Raw genomic sequence first — 18,696 nt, forward strand, 5'->3', positions numbered from 1 at the left:
AACTCCCTATAGAACTCTCCCACCACATAACTCCCTATAGAACTCTCCCACCACATAACTCCCTATAGAACTCTCCCACCACATAACTCCCTATAGAACTCTCCCACCACATAACTCCCTATAGAACTCTCCCACCACATAACTCCCTATAGATCTCTCCCACCACATAACTCCATATAGAACTCTCCCACCACATAACTCCCTATAGAACTCTCCCACCACATAACTCCTATAGAACTCTCCCACCACATAACTCCCTATAGAACTCTCCCACCACATAACTCCCTATAGAACTCTCCCACCACATAACTCCTATAGAACTCTCCCACCACATAACTCCTATAGAACTCTCCCACCACATAACTCCCTATAGAACTCTCCCACCACATAACTCCCCTATAGAACTCTCCCACCACATAACTCCATATAGAACTCTCCCACCACATAACTCCCTATAGAACTCTCCCACCACATAACTCCCTATAGAACTCTCCCACCACATAACTCCCTATAGAACTCTCCCACCACATAACTCCCTATAGAACTCTCCCACCACATAACTCCCTATAGAACTCTCCCACCACATAACTCCCTATAGAACTCTCCCACCACATAACTCCCTATAGAACTCTCCCACCACACAACTCCCTATAGAACTCTCCCACCACATAACTCCCTATAGAACTCTCCCACCACATAACTCCCTATAGATCTCTCCCACCACATAACTCCATATAGAACTCTCCCACCACATAACTCCCTATAGAACTCTCCCACCACATAACTCCCTATAGAACTCTCCCACCACATAACTCCCTATAGAACTCTCCCACCACATAACTCCCCTATAGAACTCTCCCACCACATAACTCCCTATAGAACTCTCCCACCACATAACTCCCTATAGAACTCTCCCACCACATAACTCCCTATAGAACTCTCCCACCACATAACTCCCTATAGAACTCTCCCACCACATAACTCCTATAGAACTCTCCCACCACATAACTCCCTATAGAACTCTCCCACCACATAACTCCTATAGAACTCTCCCACCACATAACTCCCTATAGAACTCTCCCACCACATAACTCCTATAGAACTCTCCCACCACATAACTCCTATAGAACTCTCCCACCACATAACTCCCTATAGAACTCTCCCACCACATAACTCCCTATAGAACTCTCCCACCACATAACTCCCTATAGAACTCTCCCACCACATAACTCCCTATAGAACTCTCCCACCACAGACCTTCCCAACAACACCATCCACACCTGCAGAGGAACAGACAGACAGTCGAGTAACAGACATTCTGGATGGTAACAGACATTCTGGATGGTAACAGACAGTAACAGACATTCTGGGCAGAGTAACAACAGACAGAGTCGTCAGGTCAGTTATTATGGAGTCTGTTTATTGTTGTGTCTGGAACCTGACCAGACAAGGCAGAGTGATATGTAATAGAAAAGGCATTGGTAGACCAGCACAGTTAGTTTAGGATCCATCCACAGGCCCGGGGTTAGTTTAGGATCCATCCACAGGCCCGGGGTTAGTTTAGGATCCATCCACAGGCCTGGGGTTAGTTTAGGATCCATCCACAGGCCCGGGGTTAGTTTAGGATCCATCCACAGGCCCAGGGTTAGTTTAGGATCCATCCACAGGCCCGGGGTTAGTTTAGGATCCATCCACAGGCCCGGGGGTTAGTTTAGGATCCATCCACAGGCCCGGGGTTGTTTAGGATCCATCCACAGGCCTGGGGTTAGTTTAGGATCCATCCACAGGCCCGGGGTTAGTTTAGGATCCATCCACAGGCCTGGGGTTAGTTTAGGATCCATCCACAGGCCCAGGGTTAGTTTAGGATCCATCCACAGGCCCGGGGTTAGTTTAGGATCCATCCACAGGCCTGGGGTGTGGAGTGTGTTTGTGTGTGTCAGTAGTCACTCTGGTCCGGTCTCAGTCTCTAGTTCCTCTGATACAGACGACTCGTTGAGCTCAGCAATCAATGAACCGTCTTCGTTTATAGTGACCAATGGGAGGTCTTTGTTGGGGTTGACCAATGGTGTCTCGTCGTTGCTCCCGGCAGCCAACGGGGACTCGTGATTGGCTGCAGATTGTGTTGTTGTGGAGATTGAGTTGGCTCCTCCCTCTGGACTCATGTCCCAGTCCTGATCTGAAGGCTGAGGTAGGCTGGCTAGGAGCTCCTATACACACACACACACACACACACACACACACACACACACACACACACACACGGTGACCCAGGTAGGTAGAGGACACACACACACACACACACACACACACACACAGTCAGAAACACACTATGCTGTTTCAGAATTATTGTGTGTGTTGTGTGTGTGTATAAGTGTGTGTAAGTGACAGTGTGTGAGTGTACCTGTTGTCTGTCCAGGTTGTTGGTCCGTATGGCGGTCAGAAGACTCTTGGTGAAGGTCTCCAACTCATTATATCTCTGATTCTGGTTCTGTAGCTGACTCTCCAAATACTGCACCTCCTCCAGCTGAAACACACACACACACACACACACACACACACACACGCACACACACACACACATGGCACACTTCAGGTCGCAGTTGTAAATGAGAACTTGTTCTCAACTGGTTTACCTGGTTAAATAAAGGTGAAATAAATAAATAAAAAATAAACATGGCACACTGGGCTACACACATCAGGGTGTGGGGGTGTGGGGGTGTGGGGGGTGTTCCTCACCTTAAACTCCAGGAGGTTCTGCATGTTTTCCATATCAGATCCGACCATCTCAACACCATCCTCCTCATCATCATCATCAATCACCTCTATCTTCTGTTAGGAAACACAACCCTATACAATCAGTGGCTAAATCTCAACGCTCTTCATTATATCCCAATTTTGACAGTGTATTGTACTAGTGTATCTCTAGTGTAATAACAGTGTATTGTACTAGTGTATCTCTAGTGTAATAACAGTGTATTGTACTAGTGTATCTCTAGTGTAATAACAGTGTATTGTACTAGTGTATCTCTAGTGTAATAACAGTGTATTGTACTAGTGTAATAACAGTGTATTGTACTAGTGTATCTCTAGTGTAATAACAGAGTGTATACTGCAGTACCACGTTGTGAGCCATGGGGGCGCTGCTGCTCTCCTCCTCTACTCCTTCCTCTTCTTCTCTCTGGTACGAATCACTGGTCCCATCTAAATACAACAACACCGTCACACTGGACACTGCTACTGGGGGCGGTTGTGTTTGTGTGTGTGTGTGTGTGTGTGTGTGTGTGCGTGTCTCACCCTCGGACAGACAGAAGGACGCTCCATCGTTTAGGTTGTCTCCCAGCTCTGGCGTTCTAAGCCCCTCCCCATCGGAACTCAGCGTAGAGGGAGACTCCTCCCCTTCCTGTGAAGTCAGGAACACGGCCGGCCCACCTTTAGGGGGCGGGATCTCGATGCCCATCAGACGGTACTTCCTCCTCCGATTCCCGATCCACGTCTATCAATCAAACAAACAGCACAACATATAATATACTGTTAAGATCCACGTCTGTCAATCACCCAAATACTGTTAGAACACCCAACTACAGCTGATACAGCTGAGAGGAAGCCTCTGATTGGTTGCTACCTTGACTATCTCAGTGTCTACGTTGAGCTGATTGGCTGCTGCGTTGATCTTCTCTCTGCAGACAGAACCCAGACTGGTCATCCCTCGGTCCCAGTACCGCTTCAACTGGACCAGGTCCACATCACTGAACTGGGTTCTGTCCTGTAGCTACCCACACACACACACACACACACACACACACACACACACACACACACACACACACACAACATTATAGACACATTAAAGATCATGGAACAGTATAGATGGTGTGATGGTGACAGTGCTCTAATCTCCTACAGACTGCTAGATGAAGACATACAGTTCTCTTCCTGGAGTTACTGAGGAGCCACGGAGCAGAGGGACTGACTGGAACCTAGAGAGGAGGAAGGAGGGAAGAGAGGAGAGAGGAGAGGAGACGAGAGGAGGAGAGAGGAGACAGGAGGAGAGTTACTGATGAGCTACGGAGCTGAAAGGCTGACTAGAACCTAGACAGATAACAGAAAAACTGTTTCAGTAAAGAGCTGTTATTCCTATCTCCTACCTATATGCTGGGTCCTGCAGTAGGTGAAGTCTGTAGCGTTGTACTAACTGGGTAGTAATATTAGTACTACAGTAGTATTACCTGTACACAGAGTCCTGCAGTAAGTGGAGGTCTGTAGTGTAGTAGTAGTATAGTAGTAGTAGTAGTAGTAGTAGTCTGTAGAGTTGTAGTAACTGGATAGTAGTAATGTAGTAGTTGTATTAGTATTAACCCCTACCTTTATACTAGGGGAGGTCTGTAGTGTTGTAGTAACTGGTTAGTAGTATTAACACCTACCTTTATACTAGGGGGGGTCTGTAGTGTTGTAGTAACTGGGTAGTAGTAGTAGTAGTAGTAGTAGTAGTAGTAGTATTAACCCCTACCTTTATACTAGGGGGGGTCTGTAGTGTTGTAGTAACTGGATAGTAGTAGTAGTAGTATTAACCCCTACCTTTATACTAGTGGAGGTCTGTAGTGTTGTAGTAACTGGGTAGTAGTAGTAGTAGTAGTATTAACCCCTACCTTTATACTAGGGGGGATCTGTAGTGTTGTAGTAACTGGATAGTAGTAGTAGTATTAACCCCTACCTTTATACTAGGGGGGGGGGTCTGTAGTGTTGTAGTAACTGGGTAGTAGTAGTAGTAGTAGTAGTAGTAGTATTAACCCCTACCTTTATACTAGGGGGGGTCTGTAGTGTTGTAGTAACTGGGTAGTAGTAGTAGTAGTAGTATTAACCCCTACCTTTATACTAGGGGGGGTCTGTAGTGTTGTAGTAACTGGGTAGTAGTAGTAGTAGTAGTATTAACCCCTACCTTTAAACTAGGGGGGGTCTGTAGTGTTGTAGTAACTGGATAGTAGTAGTAGTAGTAGTAGTAGTAGTAGTAGTAGTAGTATTAACCCCTACCTTTATACTAGGGGGGGTCTGTAGTGTTGTAGTAACTGGGTAGTAGTAGTAGTAGTAGAATTAACCCCTACCTTTATACTAGGGGGGGTCTGTAGTGTTGTAGTAACTGGGTAGTAGTAGTAGTAGTAGTAGTAGTATTAACCCCTACCTTTAAACTAGGGGGGGTCTGTAGTGTTGTAGTAACTGGATAGTAGTAGTAGTAGTAGTAGTAGTAGTAGTAGTAGTAGTATTAACCCCTACCTTTATACTAGGGGGGGTCTGTAGTGTTGTAGTAACTGGATAGTAGTAGTAGTAGTAGTAGTAGTAGTAGTAGTATTAACCCCTACCTTTATACTAGGGGGGGTCTGTAGTGTTGTAGTAACTGGGTAGTAGTAGTAGTAGTAGTAGTATTAACCCCTACCTTTATACTAGTGGAGGTCTGTAGTGTTGTAGTAACTGGGTAGTAGTAGTAGTAGTAGTATTAACCCCTACCTTTATACTAGGGGGGATCTGTAGTGTTGTAGTAACTGGGAAGTAGTAGTAGTAGTAGTATTAACCCCTACCTTTATACTAGTGGAGGTCTGTAGTGTTGTAGTAACTGGGTAGTAGTAGTAGTAGTAGTATTAACCCCTACCTTTATACTAGGGGGGATCTGTAGTGTTGTAGTAACTGGATAGTAGTAGTAGTATTAACCCCTACCTTTATACTAGTGGAGGTCTGTAGTGTTGTAGTAACTGGGAAGTAGTAGTAGTAGTAGTATTAACCCCTACCTTTATACTAGTGGAGGTCTGTAGTGTTGTAGTAACTGGGTAGTAGTAGTAGTAGTAGTATTAACCCCTACCTTTATACTAGGGGGGATCTGTAGTGTTGTAGTAACTGGATAGTAGTAGTAGTATTAACCCCTACCTTTATACTAGGGGGGTCTGTAGTGTTGTAGTAACTGGGTAGTAGTAGTAGTAGTAGTAGTAGTATTAACCCCTACCTTTATACTAGGGGGGATCTGTAGTGTTGTAGTAACTGGATAGTAGTAGTAGTATTAACCCCTACCTTTATACTAGGGGGGGGTCTGTAGTGTTGTAGTAACTGGGTAGTAGTAGTAGTAGTAGTAGTAGTAGTAGTATTAACCCCTACCTTTATACTTGGGGGGGTCTGTAGTGTTGTAGTAACTGGGTAGTAGTAGTAGTAGTAGTATTAACCCCTACCTTTATACTAGGGGTGGTCTGTAGTGTTGTAGTAACTGGGTAGTAGTAGTAGTAGTAGTAGTATTAACCCCTACCTTTAAACTAGGGGGGGTCTGTAGTGTTGTAGTAACTGGGAAGTAGTAGTAGTAGTATTAACCCCTACCTTTATACTAGGGGGGGGGGTCTGTAGTGTTGTAGTAACTGGGTAGTAGTAGTATTAACCCCTACCTTTAAACTAGGGGGGGTCTGTAGTGTTGTAGTAACTGGATAGTAGTAGTAGTAGTAGTAGTAGTAGTAGTATTAACCCCTACCTTTATACTAGGGGGGGTCTGTAGTGTTGTAGTAACTGGATAGTAGTAGTAGTAGTAGTAGTAGTAGTAGTATTAACCCCTACCTTTATACTAGGGGGGGTCTGTAGTGTTGTAGTAACTGGATAGTAGTAGTAGTAGTATTAACCCCTACCTCTATACTAGGGGGGGTCTGTAGTGTTGTAGTAACTGGGTAGTAGTAGTAGTAGTAGTATTAACCCCTACCTTTATACTAGTGGAGGTCTGTAGTGTTGTAGTAACTGGGTAGTAGTAGTAGTAGTAGTATTAACCCCTACCTTTATACTAGGGGGGGTCTGTAGTGTTGTAGTAACTGGTTAGTAGTATTAGTATTAACCCCTACCTTTATACTAGTGGAGGTCTGTATTGTTGTAGTAACTGGGTAGTAGTAGTAGTAGTAGTAGTAGTAGTATTAACCCCTACCTTTATACTAGGGGAGGTCTGTAGTGTTGTAGTAACTGGATAGTAGTAGTAGTAGTAGTAGTATTATTAACCCCTACCTGTATACTAGTGGAGGTCTGTAGTGTTGTAGTAACTGGATAGTAGTAGTAGTAGTAGTAGTAGTAGTAGTAGTAGTATTAACCCCTACCTTTATACTAGGGGAGGTCTGTAGTGTTGTAGTAACTGGGTAGTAGTAGTAGTAGTAGTATTAACCCCTACCTGTATACTAGTGGAGGTCTGTAGTGTTGTAGTAACTGGATAGTAGTAGTAGTAGTAGTAGTAGTAGTAGTAGTAGTAGTAGTATTAACCCCTACCTTTATACTAGTGGAGGTCTGTAGTGTTGTAGTAACTGGGTAGTAGTAGTAGTAGTAGTATTAACCCCTACCTGTATACTAGTGGAGGTCTGTAGTGTTGTAGTAACTGGATAGTAGTAGTAGTAGTAGTAGTAGTAGTAGTAGTAGTAGTAGTAGTAGTAGTATTAACCCCTACCTTTATACTAGGGGGGGTCTGTAGTGTTGTAGTAACTGGGTAGTAGTAGTAGTAGTAGTAGTAGTATTAACCCCTACCTTTATACTAGGGGGGGTCTGTAGTGTTGTAGTAACTGGGTAGTAGTAGTAGTAGTAGTAGTAGTAGTATTAACCCCTACCTGTATACTAGTGGAGGTCTGTAGTGTTGTAGTAACTGGATAGTAGTAGTAGTAGTAGTAGTAGTAGTAGTAGTATTAACCCCTACCTTTATACTAGGGGGGGTCTGTAGTGTTGTAGTATCTGGGTAGTAGTAGTAGTAGTAGTAGTAGTATTAACCCCTACCTTTATACTAGTGGAGGTCTGTAGTGTTGTAGTAACTGGATAGTAGTAGTAGTAGTAGTAGTAGTAGTAGTAGTAATATTAACCCCTACCTTTATACTAGGGGGGGTATGTAGTGTTGTAGTAACTGGGTAGTAGTAGTAGTAGTAGTAGTAGTAGTAGTAGTAGTATTAACCCCTACCTTTATACTAGGGGGGGTCTGTAGTGTTGTAGTAACTGGGTAGTAGTAGTAGTAGTAGTAGTAGTAGTATTAACCCCTACCTTTATACTAGGGGGGGTCTGTAGTGTTGTAGTAACTGGGTAGTAGTAGTAGTAGTAGTAGTAGTATTAACCCCTACCTTTATACTAGTGGAGGTCTGTAGTGTTGTAGTAACTGGATAGTAGTAGTAGTAGTAGTAGTAGTAATATTAACCCCTACCTTTATACTAGGGGGGGTCTGTAGTGTTGTAGTAACTGGATAGTAGTAGTAGTAGTAGTATTAACACCTACCTTTATACTAGTGGAGGTATGTAGTGTTGTAGTAACTGGATAGTAGTAGTAGTAGTAGTAGTAGTAGTAGTAGTAGTATTAACCCCTACCTTTATACTAGTGGAGGTATGTAGTGTTGTAGTAACTGGGTAGTAGTAGTAGTAGTAGTATTAACCCCTACCTTTATACTAGTGGAGGTCTGTAGTGTTGTAGTAACTGGGTAGTAGTAGTAGTAGTAGTATTAACCCCTACCTTTATACTAGGGGGGATCTGTAGTGTTGTAGTAACTGGATAGTAGTAGTAGTATTAACCCCTACCTTTATACTAGGGGGGGTCTGTAGTGTTGTAGTAACTGGGTAGTAGTAGTAGTAGTAGTATTAACCCCTACCTTTATACTAGGGGGGGTCTGTAGTGTTGTAGTAACTGGGTAGTAGTAGTAGTAGTAGTATTAACCCCTACCTTTATACTAGTGGAGGTCTGTAGTGTTGTAGTAACTGGGTAGTAGTAGTAGTAGTATTAACCCCTACCTTTATACTAGTGGAGGTCTGTAGTGTTGTAGTAACTGGGTAGTAGTAGTAGTAGTAGTAGTAGTAGTATTAACCCCTACCTTTATACTAGTGGAGGTCTGTAGTGTTGTAGTAACTGAATAGTAGTAGTAGTAGTAGTAGTAGTAGTAGTATTAACCCCTACCTTTATACTAGGGGGGGTCTGTAGTGTTGTAGTAACTGGATAGTAGTAGTAGTAATAGTAGTAGTATTAACCCCTACCTTTATACTAGGGGGGGGTCTGTAGTGTTGTAGTAACTGGGTAGTAGTAGTATTAGTAGTAGTAGTATTAACCCCTACCTTTATACTAGGGGGGGTCTGTAGTGTTGTATTAACTGGATAGTAGTAGTAGTAGTAGTAGTAGTATTAACCCCTACCTTTATACTAGGGGGGGTCTGTAGTGTTGTAGTAACTGGGTAGTAGTAGTAGTAGTAGTATTAACCCCTACCTTTAAACTAGGGGGGGTCTGTAGTGTTGTAGTAACTGGGTAGTAGTAGTAGTAGTATTAACCCCTACCTTTATACTAGGGGGGGTCTGTAGTGTTGTAGTAACTGGGTAGTAGTAGTAGTAGTATTAACCCCTACCTTTATACTAGGGGGGGTCTGTAGTGTTGTAGTAACTGGGTAGTAGTAGTAGTAGTAGTATTAACCCCTACCTTTAAACTAGGGGGGGTCTGTAGTGTTGTAGTAACTGGATAGTAGTAGTAGTAGTAGTAGTAGTAGTAGTAGTAGTAGTAGTAGTAGTAGTATTAACCCCTACCTTTATACTAGGGGGGGTCTGTAGTGTTGTAGTAACTGGATAGTAGTAGTAGTAGTAGTAGTAGTAGTATTAACCCCTACCTTTATACTAGGGGGGGGTCTGTAGTGTTGTAGTAACTGGATAGTAGTAGTAGTAGTATTAACCCCTACCTTTATACTGGTGGAGGTCTGTAGTGTTGTAGTAACTGGGTAGTAGTAGTAGTAGTAGTATTAACCCCTACCTTTATACTAGTGGAGGTCTGTAGTGTTGTAGTAACTGGGTAGTAGTAGTAGTAGTAGTAGTATTAACCCCTACCTTTATACTAGTGGAGGTCTGTAGTGTTGTAGTAACTGAATAGTAGTAGTAGTAGTAGTAGTATTAACCCCTACCTTTATACTAGGGGGGGTCTGTAGTGTTGTAGTAACTGGATAGTAGTAGTAGTAATAGTAGTAGTATTAACCCCCTACCTTTATACTAGGGGGTCTGTGGTGTTGTAGTAACTGGGTAGTAGTAGTATTAGTAGTAGTAGTATTAACCCCTACCTTTATACTAGGGGGGGTCTGTAGTGTTGTAGTAACTGGGTAGTAGTAGTAGTAGTAGTAGTATTAACCCCTACCTGTATACTAGTGGAGGTCTGTAGTGTTGTAGTAACTGGTTAGTAGTAGTAGTAGTAGTAGTAGTATTAACCCCTACCTGTATACTAGTGGAGGTCTGTAGTGTTGTAGTAACTGGTTAGTAGTAGTAGTAGTAGTAGTAGTATTAACCCCTACCTGTATACTAGTGGAGGTCTGTAGTGTTGTAGTAACTGGGTAGTAGTAGTAGTAGTAGTAGTATTAACCCCTACCTTTATACTAGTGGAGGTCTGTAGTGTTGTAGTAACTGAATAGTAGTAGTAGTAGTATTAACCCCTACCTTTATACTAGGGGGGGTCTGTAGTGTTGTAGTAACTGGATAGTAGTAGTAGTAATAGTAGTAGTATTAACCCCTACCTTTATACTAGGGGGGGTCTGTAGTGTTGTAGTAACTGGGTAGTAGTAGTATTAGTAGTAGTAGTATTAACCCCTACCTTTATACTAGGGGGGGTCTGTAGTGTTGTAGTAACTGGGTAGTAGTAGTAGTAGTAGTAGTATTAACCCCTACCTGTATACTAGTGGAGGTCTGTAGTGTTGTAGTAACTGGTTAGTAGTAGTAGTAGTAGTAGTAGTATTAACCCCTACCTGTATACTAGTGGAGGTCTGTAGTGTTGTAGTAACTGGTTAGTAGTAGTAGTAGTAGTAGTAGTATTAACCCCTACCTGTATACTAGTGGAGGTCTGTAGTGTTGTAGTAACTGGTTAGTAGTAGTAGTAGTAGTAGTAGTATTAACCCCTACCTGTATACTAGTGGAGGTCTGTAGTGTTGTAGTAACTGGTTAGTAGTAGTAGTAGTAGTAGTAGTAGTAGTAGTAGTATTAACCCCTACCTGTATACTAGGTGAGGTCTGTAGTGTTGTAGTAACTGGGTAGTAGTAGTAGTATTAACCCCTACCTTTATACTAGTGGAGGTCTGTAGTGTTGTAGTAACTGGGTAGTAGTAGTAGTAGTAGTATTAACCCCTACCTTTATACTAGTGGAGGTCTGTAGTGTTGTAGTAACTGGGTAGTAGTAGTAGTAGTAGTAGTATTAACCCCTACCTTTATACTAGTGGAGGTCTGTAGTGTTGTAGTAACTGAATAGTAGTAGTAGTAGTAGTAGTATTAACCCCTACCTTTATACTAGGGGGGGTCTGTAGTGTTGTAGTAACTGGATAGTAGTAGTAGTAATAGTAGTAGTATTAACCCCTACCTTTATACTAGGGGGGGTCTGTAGTGTTGTAGTAACTGGGTAGTAGTAGTATTAGTAGTAGTAGTATTAACCCCTACCTTTATACTAGGGGGGGTCTGTAGTGTTGTAGTAACTGGGTAGTAGTAGTAGTAGTAGTAGTATTAACCCCTACCTGTATACTAGTGGAGGTCTGTAGTGTTGTAGTAACTGGTTAGTAGTAGTAGTAGTAGTAGTAGTAGTATTAACCCCTACCTGTATACTAGGTGAGGTCTGTAGTGTTGTAGTAACTGGTTAGTAGTAGTAGTAGTATTAACCCCTACCTGTATACTAGTGGAGGTCTGTAGTGTTGTAGTAACTGGTTAGTAGTAGTAGTAGTAGTAGTAGTATTAACCCCTACCTGTATACTAGTGGAGGTCTGTAGTGTTGTAGTAACTGGTTAGTAGTAGTAGTAGTAGTAGTAGTATTAACCCCTACCTGTATACTAGTGGAGGTCTGTAGTGTTGTAGTAACTGGTTAGTAGTAGTAGTAGTAGTAGTAGTAGTAGTAGTAGTAGTAGTATTAACCCCTACCTTTATACTAGGGGGGGTCTGTAGTGTTGTAGTAACTGGATAGTAGTAGTAGTAGTAGTAGTATTAACCCCTACCTTTATACTAGGGGGGGTCTGTAGTGTTGTAGTAACTGGATAGTAGTAGTAGTAGTAGTAGTATTAACCCCTACCTGTATACTAGTGGAGGTCTGTAGTGTTGTAGTAACTGGTTAGTAGTAGTAGTAGTAGTAGTAGTATTAAACCCTACCTGTATACTAGTGGAGGTCTGTAGTGTTGTAGTAACTGGGTAGTAGTAGTAGTAGTAGTAGTATTAACCCCTACCTTTATACTAGTGGAGGTCTGTAGTGTTGTAGTAACTGAATAGTAGTAGTAGTAGTATTAACCCCTACCTTTATACTAGGGGGGGTCTGTAGTGTTGTAGTAACTGGATAGTAGTAGTAGTAATAGTAGTAGTATTAACCCCTACCTTTATACTAGGGGGGGTCTGTAGTGTTGTAGTAACTGGGTAGTAGTAGTATTAGTAGTAGTAGTATTAACCCCTACCTTTATACTAGGGGGTCTGTAGTGTTGTAGTAACTGGAGTAGTAGTAGTAGTAGTAGTATTAACCCCTACCTGTATACTAGTGGAGGTCTGTAGTGTTGTAGTAACTGGTTAGTAGTAGTAGTAGTAGTAGTAGTATTAACCCCTACCTGTATACTAGTGGAGGTCTGTAGTGTTGTAGTAACTGGTTAGTAGTAGTAGTAGTAGTATTAACCCCTACCTGTATACTAGTGGAGGTCTGTAGTGTTGTAGTAACTGGTTAGTAGTAGTAGTAGTAGTAGTAGTATTAACCCCTACCTGTATACTAGTGGAGGTCTGTAGTGTTGTAGTAACTGGTTAGTAGTAGTAGTAGTAGTAGTAGTAGTAGTAGTAGTATTAACCCCTACCTGTATACTAGGTGAGGTCTGTAGTGTTGTAGTAACTGGGTAGTAGTAGTAGTAGTATTAACCCCTACCTTTATACTAGTGGAGGTCTGTAGTGTTGTAGTAACTGGGTAGTAGTAGTAGTAGTAGTATTAACCCCTACCTTTATACTAGTGGAGGTCTGTAGTGTTGTAGTAACTGGGTAGTAGTAGTAGTAGTAGTAGTATTAACCCCTACCTTTATACTAGTGGAGGTCTGTAGTGTTGTAGTAACTGAATAGTAGTAGTAGTAGTAGTAGTATTAACCCCTACCTTTATACTAGGGGGGGTCTGTAGTGTTGTAGTAACTGGATAGTAGTAGTAGTAATAGTAGTAGTATTAACCCCTACCTTTATACTAGGGGGGGTCTGTAGTGTTGTAGTAACTGGGTAGTAGTAGTATTAGTAGTAGTAGTATTAACCCCTACCTTTATACTAGGGGGGGTCTGTAGTGTTGTAGTAACTGGGTAGTAGTAGTAGTAGTAGTAGTATTAACCCCTACCTGTATACTAGTGGAGGTCTGTAGTGTTGTAGTAACTGGTTAGTAGTAGTAGTAGTAGTAGTAGTAGTATTAACCCCTACCTGTATACTAGGTGAGGTCTGTAGTGTTGTAGTAACTGGTTAGTAGTAGTAGTAGTAGTAGTAGTATTAACCCCTACCTGTATACTAGTGGAGGTCTGTAGTGTTGTAGTAACTGGTTAGTAGTAGTAGTAGTAGTAGTAGTATTAACCCCTACCTGTATACTAGTGGAGGTCTGTAGTGTTGTAGTAACTGGTTAGTAGTAGTAGTAGTAGTAGTAGTATTAACCCCTACCTGTATACTAGTGGAGGTCTGTAGTGTTGTAGTAACTGGTTAGTAGTAGTAGTAGTAGTAGTAGTAGTAGTAGTAGTAGTATTAACCCCTACCTTTATACTAGGGGGGGTCTGTAGTGTTGTAGTAACTGGATAGTAGTAGTAGTAGTAGTAGTATTAACCCCTACCTTTATACTAGGGGGGGTCTGTAGTGTTGTAGTAACTGGATAGTAGTAGTAGTAGTAGTAGTATTAACCCCTACCTGTATACTAGTGGAGGTCTGTAGTGTTGTAGTAACTGGTTAGTAGTAGTAGTAGTAGTAGTAGTATTAACCCCTACCTGTATACTAGTGGAGGTCTGTAGTGTTGTAGTAACTGGTTAGTAGTAGTAGTAGTAGTAGTAGTATTAACCCCTACCTGTATACTAGTGGAGGTCTGTAGTGTTGTAGTAACTGGTTAGTAGTAGTAGTAGTAGTAGTAGTAGTAGTAGTAGTAGTAGTAGTATTAACCCCTACCTGTATACTAGGTGAGGTCTGTAGTGTTGTAGTAACTGGTTAGTAGTAGTAGTAGTAGTAGTAGTAGTAGTAGTAGTAGTATTAACCCCTACCTGTATACTAGGTGAGGTCTGTAGTGTTGTAGTAACTGGGTAGCTGCCCCGAGGGTATGGACCAGGCCTGGAGCTGCTGAGGACCAGGGAGGGGGATGTGAGGCCTCTCCCCACAGATCCCTCTCCCCTGCTGGGGCTGAGGCTGTCCGTCCCCCACTGGCCTCTCTGGAGGTCCCCATGGGCCGTGGTAGCCATGTTGGATAACTCTTCCTCCCTCCGCCACTCATCCTCTTCACCACCTGTCTCCATGGCGATAGAGAGGCAGCCAATAGCATCCGAGGGGCGGGGAGTCTGTCTGTGTCTCTCCTGCCTGCTCCTATCAGAAGGCTGTCCTTGTGCCTCCCCCTCCCCCCTCTCTGATACGCTGAAGACCTGATGAATGCGGGGGGAGTGGTTTGAAGGGGGAGGGTTGGGGTGAGGAGGGGGGGAGGGACGGTGCCTGGGGAGGTGAGGTGGGGGAGTCTGGTGGTTGGAGTGAGGCCTGGGCTGGGGCTGGGAGGGAGAGGGCCAGGGGCCAGGCTGGAGAGAACCATATTGTCTAGCCCAACTCTGAGGTACCCCCCCTCCTACTGCCCCCCCTGCCCCGGCCCCTCCTACTCCTACTGCCCCCCCGGCCCTAGCCCCACTAGTGGGGAAACCCACCCTCTTGGACAGGCTGTGGATGGGGGGGCCGGGGGGTGAGGAGGAGGGGGGTGAGGAGAGGGAGGGGGAAGAGGAGAGGGAGGGGGGTTTACAGCGAGGAAGTGACAAGGAACCCAAGCTGGAATGGAGCTGGAGAGGAGAGGACACAGAACTGTTCCTCCTGTGCTGTGATTGGTTAAGCAGAGTTTGATGGACATGTGCAGGCAGCTCAGCGTCAGAAGGGAGGGGCTTAACAGTGGGCCGGGAACTAGACGCAGATCCTAGAGAGTAAATCCCAGTCAGGATGACATCGTTGTTGTTGCCAGAGCTAAGAGGAGAGGACGAAGAGGAGGAGGAGAAGGAAGGAGGGAGGAGGTGGGAGGAGCCTCTCTGGATGTTCCGAGCCGCCGCCATCTCCACTGTCAGCATGGCGCCCGCCACTAAAGCCCCGCCTGCTAGCGTGTGATTGGACAGAGCTCCCTCAGCCACGCTGTGATTGGACAGAGCTCCCCCAGCCAGGCTGTGATTGGACAGAGCTCCCCGAGCCAGGCCGTGATTCGAAAAGGATAAGGAGTGGGACACGCCCGCATTCTGGTCGGCCCTCGAGGCCAGCTTCCGTCTCTTGTTCCCCACCCAGGTCTGGAGAGAGACAGACATAGAGTTAACAACAACACTACTAAAACATCACCCACTACTACTAAAACATAGAGTTAACAACAACACTACTAAAACATCACCTACTACTACTACTACTAAAATCCCCCGGGTCTGGAGAGAGACAGACAGACACATAGTTAACACTACTACCACTACTACAGTGAGGGAAATAAGTATTTGACCCCTCTGCAAAACATGACTTAGTACTTGGTGGCAAAATCCTTGTTGGCAATCACAGAGGTCAGACGTTTCTTGTAGTTGGCCACCAGGTTTGCACACATATCAGGAGGGATTTTGTCCCACTCCTTTTTGCAGATCTTCTCCAAGTCATTAAGGTTTCGAGGCTGACGTTTGGCAACTCGAACCTTCAGCTCCCTCCACAGATTTCCTATGGGATTAAGGTCTGGAGACTGGCTAGGCCACTCCAGGACCTTAATGTACTTCTTCTTGAGCCACTCCTTTGTTGCCTTGGCCGTGTGTTTTGGGTCATTGTCATGCTGGAATACCCATCCACGACCCATTTTCAATGCCCTGGCTGAGGGAAGGAGGTTCTCACTCAAGATTTGACGGTACATGGCCCCGTCCATCGTCCCTTTGATGCAGTGAAGTTGTCCTGTCCCCTTAGCAGAAAAACACCCCCAAAACATAATGTTTTCACCTCCATGTTTGACGGTGGGGATGGTGTTCTTGGGGTCATAGGCAGCATTCCTCCTCCTCCAAACACGGCGAGTTGAGTTGATGCCAAAGAGCTCCATTTTGGTCTCATCTGACCACAACACTTTCACCCAGTTCTCCTCTGAATCATTCAGATGTTCATTGGCAAACTTCAGACGGTCATGTATATGTGCTTTCTTGAGCAGGGGGACCTTGCGGGCGCTGCAGGATTTCAGTCCTTCACGGCGTAGTGTGTTACCAATTGTTTTCTTGGTGACTATGGTCCCAGCTGCCTTGAGATCATTGACAAGATCCTCCCGTGTAGTACTGGGCTGATTCCTCACCGTTCTCATGATCATTGCAACTCCACGAGGTGAGATCTTGCATGGAGCCCCAGGCTGAGGGAGATTGACAGTTATTTTGTGTTTCTTCCATTTGCGAATAATCGCACCAACTGTTGTCACCTTCTCACCAAGCTGCTTGGCGATGGTCTTGTAGCCCATTCCAGCCTTGTGTAGGTCTACAATCTTGTCCCTGACATCCTTGGAGAGCTCTTTGGTCTTGGCCATGGTGGAGAGTTTGGAATCTGATTGATTGATTGCTTCTGTGGACAGGTGTCTTTTATACAGGTAACAAACTGAGATTAGGTGGACTCCCTTTAAGAGTGTGCTCCTAATCTCAGCTCGTTACCTGTATAAAAGACACCTGGGAGCCAGAAATCTTTCTGATTGAGAGGGGGTCAAATACGTATTTCCCTCATTAAAATGCAAATCAATTTATAACATTTTTGACATGCGTTTTTCTGGATTTTTTTGTTGTTATTCTGTCTCTCACTGTTCAAATAAACCTACCATTAAAATTATAGACTGATCATTTCTTTGTCAGTGGGCAAACATACAAAATCAGCAGAGTATCAAATACTTTTTTCCCCTCACTGTATATATAGCTATTAAAAACACATATCTATTCAAATATCTTGCATATCTTAATTTCCATCATTATCAATTAATATGCGTAATAATGTTGGCAGTTCATGCGAAGGATTGTTACCTACAGTTGAAGTCGGAAGTTTACATACACTTAGGTTGGAGTCATTAAAACTCGTTTTTCAACCACTCCACAAATTTCTTGTTAACAAACTATAATTTTGGCAAGTCGGTTAGGACATCTACTTTGTGCGTGACACAAGTAATTTTTCCAACAATTGTTTACAGACAGATTATTTAACTTATAATTCACTGTATCACAATTCCAGTGGGTCAGAATTGTACTTACACTAAATTGACTGTGCCTTTAAACAGCTTGGAAAATTCCAGAAAATGATGTCATAGCTTTAGAAGCTTCTGATAGGCTAATTGACATAATTTGAGTCAATTGGAGGTGCACCTGTGAATGTATTTCAAGGCCTACCTTCAAACTCAGTGCCTCTTTGCTTGACATCATGGGAAAATCAAAAGAAATCAGTCAAGACCTCCACAAAAAACATTGTAGACCTCCACAAGTCTGGTTCATCCTTGGGAGCAATTTCCAAATGCCTGAAGGTACCACGTTCATCTGTACAAACAATAGTACGCGAGTATAAACACCATGGGACCACGCAGCCGTCATACCGCTCAGGAAGGAGACGCGTTCTGTCTCCTAAAGATAACGTACTTTGGTGCGAAAAGTGCAAATCAATCTCAGAACAGCAGCAAAGGACCTTGTGAAGATGCTGGAGGAAACAGGTACAAAAGTATCTATATCCACAGTAAAACAAGACCTATATCGACATAACCTGAAAGGCCGCTCAGCAAGGAAGAAGCCACTGCTCCAAAACTGCCATAAAAAAGCCAGACTACGGTTTGGAACTGCACATGGGGACAAAGATCGTACTTTTTGGAGAAATGTCCTCTGGTCTGATGAAACAAAAATAGAACTGTTTGGCCATAATGTACCAATTTATAAGTCGCTCGGGATAAGAGCGTCTGCTAAATTACGTAAATGTAAATAATGACCATCGTTATGTTTGGAGGAAAAAGGAGGTTGCTTGCAAGCCGAAGAACACCATCCCAACCGTGAAGCACGGGGGTGGCAGCATCATGCTGTGGGGGTGCTTTGCTGCAGGAGGGACTGGTCCACTTCACAAAATAGATGGCATCATGAGGATGGACAATTATGTGGATATATTGAAGCAACATCTCAAGACATCAGTCAGGAAGTTAAAGCTTGGTCACAAATGTGTCTTCCAAATGGACAATGACCCCAAGCATACTTCCAAAGTTGTGGCAAAATGGCTTAAGGACAACCATGTCAAGGTATTGGAGTGGCCATCACAAAGCCCTGACCTCAATCCTATAGAACATTTGTGGGCAGAACTGAAAAAGCATGTGCGAGCAAGGAGGCCTACAAACCTGACTCAGTTACACCAGTTCTGCCAGGAGGAATGGGCCTAAATTCACCCAACTTATTGTGGGATGCTTGTGGAAGGCTACCCGAAACATTTGACCCAAGTAAAAAAATGTAAAGGCAATGCTACCACATACTAATTGAGTGTATGTACACTTCTGACCCACTGGGAATGTGATGAAA

At 43.6% G+C, this 18,696-nt stretch overlaps 1 protein-coding gene across 2 annotated transcripts in view; it reads right to left on the reverse strand.

Annotated features, from left to right (window-relative positions):
• Positions 1–1,742: 1,742 nt before the first annotated feature.
• Positions 1,743–18,696, reverse strand: part of hdx (highly divergent homeobox) — a 43,316-nt gene continuing 26,362 nt past the window's right edge. Inside the window, exons 3-10 of one of the 2 annotated variants that reach the window (XM_041872901.2) lie at positions 14,197–15,456; positions 3,924–3,977; positions 3,623–3,769; positions 3,295–3,493; positions 3,119–3,201; positions 2,737–2,829; positions 2,402–2,524; positions 1,743–2,207 (exon numbers count right to left, since the gene is read on the reverse strand). In XM_041872901.2, the coding sequence (XP_041728835.1) occupies positions 1,944–2,207; positions 2,402–2,524; positions 2,737–2,829; positions 3,119–3,201; positions 3,295–3,493; positions 3,623–3,769; positions 3,924–3,977; positions 14,197–15,456 (2,223 nt within the window). In that variant the 3' untranslated portion in view covers positions 1,743–1,943. The remainder of the gene's footprint in view (positions 2,208–2,401; positions 2,525–2,736; positions 2,830–3,118; positions 3,202–3,294; positions 3,494–3,622; positions 3,770–3,923; positions 3,978–14,196; positions 15,457–18,696) is intronic. The other variant, XM_041872902.2, reaches the window with a different exon arrangement.

This window comes from Coregonus clupeaformis, unplaced genomic scaffold, assembly GCF_020615455.1.
Source record: "Coregonus clupeaformis isolate EN_2021a unplaced genomic scaffold, ASM2061545v1 scaf0832, whole genome shotgun sequence".
In the NCBI taxonomy this organism is placed as follows: Eukaryota; Metazoa; Chordata; class Actinopteri; order Salmoniformes; family Salmonidae; genus Coregonus; species Coregonus clupeaformis.